Below are 10,020 nucleotides of genomic sequence, written 5' to 3'. Positions count from 1 at the left end.
TCTATCTCTGCTTTTCTGCAATTATCTATGCCGTCACTTCTTGCCGGTTTATATATACAAAAATAGAGGGCGTGTAGAAAAGACTAGAGTTGCCAAGAACAGGCATGGTCGTTTTAGAATCTCATGACGTGTTACTAGCGTCACGTGACTTCCGCTGTCGAAACAGTATGGAAGATGACTAGGCAGAAAGTAAGAAACTGACGGAAGTATTGTGGGTAATAAGGCATGTGAATGAGTAAAAGTAATTTTAGCTATAGGAGTTCGGGTTCTTGTTAAGAAAAATGCGATTTTTATTGTTTAAGATACTTTCTTTGATAAAAAAGGATTAAGTACAATCCAAAATGTTTGTGGAAATAAACGTTATTAGTAGTATCAGTCGTTTTTACTTCTTTTTAAACTACACTTCCTTCTCGATGAATAAATCTCCATACCTTTATTTATTTAAAATAAAATATTGTTTTTAGCGCAAAAATACACAATGTGCTAACTACTCTCTGTTTCACTGCATAAAATTGAACCCAGAATTTTACGTTGATTGTCAGTAAACTTACCTTACTTATGATCCACCAGGAGTCTGAAATATAGGAAACTCACTGGAATTATTTTCACGAAGAATGAAAAGTCTGGAAAATATTATTTTCATTGATATTATTCTAAGTCAATTACAGTATTATTCTCTTATAGCTTTTTTATTTTATTTTACGACATCAATAGTTGCGAATATGAAAATTATGTTTAAAAGAAATTTATTTATTTTGATTTACTTTTTTACTTCAGTTGTTTAATAGCGTACTTATTTCATTTTCTTGAAAGTAATTGGTAGAAATTCGCCACATGGCGTCTAATGTAGCCAATAAGACGTTTCGTTTCAAGTAGAAGTTGAACACTGGAGTATTTTACTCGCGCATGTCTTTTAATATTATTATTACTGATGTGTACGTTGTTAATGTGTTAGTTGTCGTGGACGTGGCTGTAGTGGAAGACGTGGAACTTCATTTAGTAAGTGAAGTAGGTGTTATTAAAATTCGTTTTATAGTTTAGTTTGATTTTGTGCATTGCTCTTCATGAAATCGATTTTTTTATCTTCTTTATACAGGACTCTTTCCCCCTCTCCTAAAAAGAGAAACTGGAGACGGGTGCCCCAAAAGTTTCGCAGGACCGACCTTACTGTTCACAGTACGGTAAGCAGTTAATACAATTACAGTACTGTGTTTGTTAGGTGTTCTTATCTTTTTTATTAAGTTGTAATGCGTCGTAGAATGTATATGATGTAAAATTTGACACGTAAGCAAACTGGACATACTGATATTTTAGGGCTGATTCTAATTATGTTTAAGTTTCAATGTCACATTTTGTTGTTTTTTGTTTTTTTTTCATTTGCATATTTTCGTAGTGTGTTTAGCCGATATTTTACAAATATGTATTAGTTAAGAAAGAAATCTAGAAGTGGATTTAAAATTTTGATGAAGCCTAGGCTAGCCTAAGATATGATTGCTAAGACTAGTACTAGTACTGTAGTTTGTAGTAGTAGTAGTACTGCCCGTTGTAGTACTTTTACTATTAGTACTAGTAGTAGTACTACTACAAGCATTTGATTTTGAGTAAGACGAGGAAGAAATCTTATTTAATAATAGTAATAATTTTGTTGGATTGTTTGAATCTTATATAATATAGAAATACTTAAACTAAGCATTAAAGTTATTTTTATTTTAGGTCAATGCAAAACATTATGATGTTCATTGTAATATAATTTGTAAAATATTTGGTAGTATCATGTACTGATATAGAGTATAATATATTGTTGCGTCAGCGAGGTCACGTGACTAGTATCACGCCACTTCCTTCTCGAACCTTCGTGAATTGTCGGGAGATTACTAGATTGGGGGTAGTCTGGTATATACAAAATGGTCACAACGTGACGGGACAATGTGTAGGTAATGAGTAATTGAACTGCAGTCAGAGTGTGTGTAATTGAATGAGTATTGTTAAAGTTGAGCACTTGAGACGTTTGTTGTTATAGTGTTTGTTATAGCGCGACTGTTGAAATTAAGTGTATTGTAAAGTTGTAATTGGAAAGAATAAACCAGTTTTATTAAGAAAGGACTTGTGTCGCTAATGTTTTGTTAGAACGAAGTTACGGAAAATCAATTAATGAACGGAGACGTAACAATATTTTCAGCATTATTTAGTTTTTAATTTTATACTGGTATAACTTGTACAGCAAAGGTATCAATTCTAGTATACATTTGTATTTTGACATGTAAGTTTAAAATATGCATTTGAATATGGTATTACAAGCTTTTTAATTTTTATACATAAAGTTTTATTACTTCTTTTAATGGAAATCAATTTAAGAATTTCAGATGTAAGTTTATTCCAGTGGTGCTAATATAGTGAAAAAGTATGCACATGGTTGGGGCAAAATGTTGGCAAAACAAATGTGTGCATAAAAATATCGGTTAAAAAAAACAGTTGTAATGCCAGACACAATTCAAAGTAAGATGGAATTTTATTTTTGTAAGCATATAGAAAATTTTTAACATAAGGATGTGGTGTCAATTGATGATGCTGTGGTGAAACATTAATAAGATAACTTTACATTTTTCCTATAACAGATGGCTTAGAAAACAACTGGAATGTGCTAAGCTACAATCTATGAAAGACCTTTTGCTGCAATATATATTTGTTTTTATTAAAAGTATAGGGTTCAAATGTGTGCATTGTAATCTGGTTCCCCTCTGTAAGAAATGTGGGAGGGCCATGCCCTTTTGGTCTTGGCCTCATAATGAAGTTTGTTTTAGTTTGTTTAGTAACTCAATGAAATGGAAATTTCATTCACCAGTAGTTTAATGTTTATAAATTTGCAAGAAATATATACTAAATTGTGGAAAAAGTATTTTTTCAGCACTTTTACTCGCATTGATTTTGTCAGTTTTAATTTTAAATATTTTGGGTAACTTTTCTGTTATGATTTGCCTATAACCTGGTTTGGTAGGTATAAATTAGGTTTATTGAAATTGTATTATTATTACTATTATTTTGTAACAAAGCAAGCTGAAATGACAAGTCACTAACCAGAGTAGAAATTTGGCCAAGTATTAAATTTACCCTGAATGTTCTATTTGCCCTGAAGGATCAACATATTAAACCTGTTGTATATACTCTTGTATAATTAGGATTAAAAGGAAATCAAAGTAAACCAGTAAATATGTGTGGTTAAATGTATTTATCTGTAGGAATCTGTTTTTCTGTTTCAGGAAAAGTTATTTTGTCACATACTTTTTCATGTTAAAAATTTCTGCATTTGTATATCATTGAAGTCCTGTGTCTTGTGGTAAGAGAAAGAAATGTTTTATATTGTGTATTTAAAAAGTTAATAAGTAATACAGTTGTTTTTTATTGGGCTAAGACTTAACGATCTTTGCAACCAGATACTCTTTTACAAGAAGGAACATAAGAAAAAGCTAAACTTTGTCAAACTATCAAAATAGTACTGTTACATTCATTTTTGAAAACGTTCCATATGAAACTTGTTTTTATACAAAAAAAGAAAAATACTCAGGATCAAATTGATAGATTTTACATGGTATATCAAACTCTTACAAGAGCCTTTAGGAAAAGTGGGTTTAAGATTTTCCACTATGATTACTTACCTCCACTCACAATTAAAGCTATTCTTGAGTTGACTGCTCTCTAGTGCAGAAATTTTTGCTCCCCAATAGCCGTGAACTCTAACTACCGCTTATATACCACATGGTTCAGCTGTGTTCAAGCATGCAAATTAATATGCAACAACCCTCCGCCAATAGGAGTGTTACACCCTCCTATTGCAGCCGACTTACTCAATGCAGTTGAACTCAATTGGCACTTCTTGATTTGGCACAACAGTGTTAAGACCTTGTGCTTGATTTCAGATTTTTTTTCTTTTATGTATTTTGAAAATATTAAGTTACCGATTTTCATATTTCAAAATGTTTTTTATTCACTTACGAGTTGTATTTCTTTATTTGATTGTGAATTCTGTTTTTCACTCAATTGCCAGTAGTCGGTCAATATTTTTGACTTGCAATTTATTATTACAAATACAATGGCTACCTATGGTACTGGCATTCAACAACCCATGACAATGACTGCAGGTGTGGCATCATTGGTGGAGGAAGTGTTGGCTGTAGTTTGTCGGGAGGTGGTTTCTTTCATGAGGGCCAAGGGATCTCCTGATCTACAAGCAATTCTGCCATTGCTTGTGGTGGACATGGAGAGCTTCCCATCCCTAGACCTCATTCACCATTTTTAGACTTGATGTCACAGGTATGTTGTGTTTAATATTTGTTAACTCCTCTTTATTAACTGCAGCCCCCAGTTCTGAGTTTTTGATTTCTCTTTTTGTCTGATATTAGGGTTCATGCTGAACATTTTGCAGAAAAATTACATGCAGGGGTTAGTATGCCATGCCCCACATATACTGCAGTGACTCGTACCTAGCATATCATCATTCAGCAATACCTTTCTCGATGGATAATAGTTGTATTCATTTTTTCCCTTTGGTTCGGATGCTGATACTTCAGGGCATTTTTCTCGAGCATAATTTACTAACCTCCATTTCTCCCTCACAACACTCCTTCATTATTTGTCACCCGTTCACGTGTTGTCCTTGCACCTCCCACCTTTTCCCCTGTCCCAGTTCCTTTCTTTCCTTAAGATCCTGTTTCCTGCTAGTGTCTCACAAAAGTGGTTAAAGTCCTTCTAATTAAGGGCAACATTAGACGGGTTTCTTCTCTACTTCCATGGTTCTTTTCCCAACCTTTTGTAATTCCCAAGAAAACCGGGATTGACGTCCTGTGATTCATCTCCATCTGAATCGCTTCCTTGACATTCCTTGGTTCAACATGGTATCCCAACTGCCTCTCAGATGGAACTTTCTTCCAGGGCTTTGGATGATTAGTTTCAACATATCCAACTTGTATCTTCACATTCCTATTGCTCGGGCTTCACGTCATTTTCTACCTTTCATATACAAGGATCACATTTATCAATTCCATCATTTTATAGATGACTGGTTCCATCTTTTGCAGAGTCTTCCTTACACATACCCATCTTCTCCTCATATAAGTTGATTGGGTGGATTGGTTTAACAAGGTGAAGAAGTCCATTATCCACCCCACTCAATATCTTTATCTGGAAATGTTTTTTCAACTCTCATCTCAGTCAAGCATGTGGACCACTCCAAACACATTGATGTCTCACCACTTGCGCTATCTGGTGGTTTCCATTTCAACTGGAAATTTTCTTCCCCCTGTAGTTGTTCTCCTTATGACAGTACAACTCTGAGTGGGTATTTTTTTTTCCACAGGTCTACTTCACAAGTTATGGATCCTTCTCTGTGGCGAGTGGGGCCTTTCCAAGTTTATTGATATCCAAAACCTGCACTATGAGATCTATAAGGTCTCTCGCACTCACTATTGAGATGGGGTGTTCCAGAAGTTCTTCATCGCAGTATATTGTGCCATAAATATGTTCGTAGGGGACCGTACACTCATGGACTAACATGAGTAAAGCAGAAAAGATTATTGCCTATCTTTAATGTTCCTTAAATTGCCAGAATCTGGAACAGTCTGCTTTTCAAAATAGGTTTCATTGTCACCCATTGCACTTTCTCCAGTGGTGCATTCCTCTGGACTCTACAATGTGTTTCTTCCCCCTTCTTTTCCAATGGAGTATGGGAATCCTTACCACTCCCCAGCTCTTAGCTGCTGGAGTACTGGATTGGGAAGGAAACCTCCTGAGTGTGTGTAACTCCACTCAGTCGAGAGGGTGGTGGCATTCTGTTTGTATAGAAGGGTGACTCCTCCTGCCAAGGGTCTGGACTGGATTTTTCTGTCTATTTTGTAGTTCAACCCTCTGGCTAGGATCCCTCCCTTCTACTGCTGCCTGGATGTTTATCCCTGGGCAACTGGTTTTGGTTGGAGCTGTACCAGCCAACTTAAGTTCTCACATTTGAGTGGGCTGGAAACTTATTTCTACTGAAGACTAGTTACATCCCCAATGCCAATTGGTTTTTGACTAGAATTAATCCTCCACATTGCATTTCCCCCTTCATGATGTTGTCAAGATGTACATTCCCAGGGTTTATTGTTCCAGGTTGTGTTGAATTTGCACACATATTGGTTTAAATTCTTGAAATAGAGGATCCTCTTCCCTTGTGGTTCCTACATTTGAGGTGAATGGTTGAGGATCCTCCTCTTACTAGGGGCCAGTCAAATTCCCCCCTGGTGCCATTGGAGTGGAGTTGACCTCTTCATTATGGTCTTGTGTGCCCTAGCCACTTCACACACATTCCTCTTCCTTTTGGTTTTGGGATGGATCACTTGTTTTGTCCATTGTTTGAGACACAACACCAGTTGGCTCCACTTTGGCAAAATGTAAACCTGGATGCAATGAGTTGCAGTCTCCCAGAGGTGCTCTTGAGGTGCTTTTAAAGGCTAATCTAGGTATTTTTCTTCCAGTCCTTCCACCTGTTCATTTTAGATTTCTAGCTGTAACTGTGAGAAGTGGAAGTAATTGTATCAGAAGTTAATATTTTCCTACACTGAAAATTTATTTCCAATAGATACTTACCTCTACTTGCTCATCCCACCCATTCTCTCCACATCTGGTGTTGTTTTCCATACCTAATCTTGATGTAATGATTGAGAATGATGGAAATCAAGCTGGGATAGGAAAAGATGTTGCACTCCTTAACCATATGGCATTAATGGGAGTTCAAGGCTAGTGGCGAGCAATAACTTGCACACTAGAGTGTAGTCAAATTGAATAGCTGTAAATGTGAGTAGAGGTAAGTATATATCAGAAATATGTCTTCAGTGTAGGAAAAATGTTAACTTTAAGAATCTGATCATGAAAGTGGAGAACCTTAGTTCTCAAGAAAAAAATTCTTATGTGAACACCTTTTTTAAGGTGGTAAATCTTGATTATAATTTATTTATTTATTAGGTATTAGCAATAGACTTACTATATCTTTCAATACTGCATTCGGTATGTAGTCCTTCAGTGATTGATAAGAATTGAAACTTGTATAATAATGATTCCAACCACAATGTTCATTGTATCCATTGCCCATGACATATTTTCCTAAATCCAAAGCTAATCTGACCAGCTGGGACACAGCAAACACAGTAGTGGTTGGAACACAATTTATGTTGTTACAACAACGGCTGTTATGGCATTAATGCCTTTTTCAAGCTAGCAAAGCATGGTTAGAATTAATTTTAAAAAAAGTAAATAAATTTGATAATTTTTTTTTTTAATTAATGTTTTAGCTGTACTGTTCGACTTGGCACGTGTAATTGGCCCCAAAAATGGATGCGGTTCAACACTCAGCAGCCTTTCAAGGTGCAGGCGAAGAGATACCAGACCAGAACTTACAGAGTTTGTCTCTACAGGACAGTGAAGTCTATGTTCCTCAGACTGTTTTCAACTATGATGACCTTTTTCCAGCCCTACCAGAGAAGGAATTAATTCAGATGGCTCCTCAAGCTAGCATGGGACAATGGAATAAACAGATGAAAGTAAGAAGCTCTGTCATAACCCAGGTATTGTGGCTCTTCAGGCTTTTTAAGCATGTGTATACAGTTTTGCAAATAGCTTTGTAGAAGTTGTGATTATTCTTAGAAAACAAGAGATCTACTGCATAAACATCTATTTGGTGGGGGAAGTAAATGTAAAATGTACTGTTTTAGTGTATGAGGTGAAATAAAGGATCATTATAGAATTGTATGCACAAGAAGTGGGAAAAGTTATATACATATATTATTATTTTTAATGGATGTAATAAAAGGATTGGATAAATAGAATTCTGTTGAAAGAGATTACAAAGTAAGTTTGAAAATGTAGAACAAAAATACCCATAGGTTAAACTAAAGTATAAAGTAGAAATAGTTTTATTTGCAGTAGTGAAGTTATGGAATGAGCTAGTTTAAAGAATGGAAATTTTACATGTGGCAGCACACATTTAGAGCTGGGAAATATAATCAGTATAATCAATTACCTATAAGCAGCAACTATACCAGTTAGTATCATGTAAATTAATCATTTAATTGATATTATGATTAAATCAAGTAATCAAAATTAATGTTGATCATCCTAACTGTGTTTGAGTATTCCAACAATTGATGAATTGGAGTTTTGATTGTTGATTGTCACAAAAACAATCAACATTGCTATCATATTTGTTGTTATGGGCTATCTGTGTTCTGCCTAATTTTACCCATATGTTGTTGTTTGTCTGGTTGTATTAATATTCACCACTTAGGCTTTACTTTTACTTTGTAAAATATTCTTCCTTAGTCCAGCAATGTTTATAGCAAAAATATAAACCAAAATCTAACCAGTACAATAGATGACTCCTCTTTTTAATTTAAATTTTATAAAATTTCTTGTAAATGATTGCTTAAGCCTTACTTACTCAGTTTGCTTAATTTTACTTCTATGTTTTAGGCTATCGTTTTAATGTTTAGAACGTTCTTTATGACAATGTTTATATTAGTTACATGCATGGCATGAGTTTTGTAATATGTTGTCAAATGTAAGATAGACTCTTGTCCATGATTTAATTCTTAGAATACAAATTTTGATTTGAGTAAGTTCATTACAGAAAAGGTATGACCCATATGAAGAGTAAAGCCTAAGTTGAGCAAATAAGACAACTTTGAAAAATTCTCTATAGTTAATAATTATTTCATTTATTCATTATTGTATGTATGTCCAGTTAACATTATATAGTTCTAAAAAATGAATGAATTATTCACTTGTCTGTTACTTGTTGTAACAGTATACCATGTATAGTTTTCCAGACAACTGAGTATTGTTTTACATCTTCATAAGAGTGTTTATGACAGTGTTGGAGCCTTAAGTGTTGTATCTATAAATATGCAGTTACTCACTTTGTAACCAACCAAGGGAAACAAATAATCATAACTCATTTATTAGCCTAACACGTTCTTTGCCAAAATAAAAACCTAGTATTTTGAATATTCTTGAAGTTTTCCTCTATTAAAAGTCTAACATAAAAAAATTAAAATACAGCCTAACAAAAGAGTAAGTTAGTACTTGCTGTGCAGAATTCTGCATTAATACAATCTCTGATTACAGTTTAATCACTTTTTGAAGTAAAGTCTCTATTTTAAATGACTTGACAGGTAACATATAAATTACTTTGTACTTTCTATACAATAAATAAATGTGTAAAAACAAAAAAACAGGAATTAATAATGCAGTGTCTAAATGTATTCCAGCATGTAAAATTGCAGAAATTAAACAGGAGTAAAAACAGAAATAAAGCTATATATATATAGTACTTTGCCAAATTAATTTCTAAAGTCAATGATCTAAATACTTGCATGGAAATAGAAAAAGTATGATGACATTGTACATAATATAAATGAAACTTGCTGTTTTAGGTTCATTCTGTTTCCCCTTGATAAATATGTGATGCACACAGTTACCATGATGCATACATTACAGGTAAATTTATGAGATATCATCTGTAAGAGATGAGCCAATTGGTAATTGGAATATAATTCTGTAAATAGTTAAATGGATATAAATGTCTTATTGAAACTGGTTAATATTTGTTTTATAATTGTGAGATTAAGAAACAATTGTCAATATTAAAGAAAACTTTGACATGCTAAAAACATTTTAATGTTTGTAGATTATCATAGTTTCTACTTAATAGTTTTTACATTTGAATCTCATGCAGATAATTTAATTGTTTTAGTACTCTCTGAGAGTAGTTAATAATTTTCCTTTGTCTTTCTGACACTCATAATTTTTCATATCCTTAAACTACACACACACACACACACACACACACACACACACACACACACACACACACACACACACACACACACACACACACACACACACTACTCTACACAGTCGCGCACACTATTAGTCGTACGTACCTACTACCTACCCTACCTTACCGTTACTTACCTTACCTACGTAACGTTTAACTTT

General features: G+C 34.0%; 1 protein-coding gene across 2 annotated transcripts in view; it reads left to right on the top strand.

The window, feature by feature from the left end:
- Nucleotides 1-881: 881 nt before the first annotated feature.
- The window catches only part of LOC106464246 (vigilin-like), a 77,386-nt gene continuing 68,247 nt past the window's right edge, over nt 882-10,020 (top strand). The window contains exons 1-3 of one of the 2 annotated variants that reach the window (XM_013924374.2): nt 882-999; nt 1,097-1,181; nt 7,317-7,589. In XM_013924374.2, the coding sequence (XP_013779828.1) occupies nt 7,356-7,589 (234 nt within the window). In that variant the 5' untranslated portion in view covers nt 882-999; nt 1,097-1,181; nt 7,317-7,355. Of the gene's footprint in view, nt 1,009-1,096; nt 1,182-7,316; nt 7,590-10,020 lie in introns of both variants that reach the window. The other variant, XM_022391961.1, reaches the window with a different exon arrangement.

Source organism: Limulus polyphemus, unplaced genomic scaffold (genome assembly GCF_000517525.1).
Source record: "Limulus polyphemus unplaced genomic scaffold, Limulus_polyphemus-2.1.2 Scaffold1598, whole genome shotgun sequence".
Classification (NCBI taxonomy): Eukaryota; Metazoa; Arthropoda; class Merostomata; order Xiphosura; family Limulidae; genus Limulus; species Limulus polyphemus.
The sequence above is the reverse complement of the archived record's forward strand: the minus strand, read 5'-3'. Positions and strand labels throughout refer to the sequence as shown.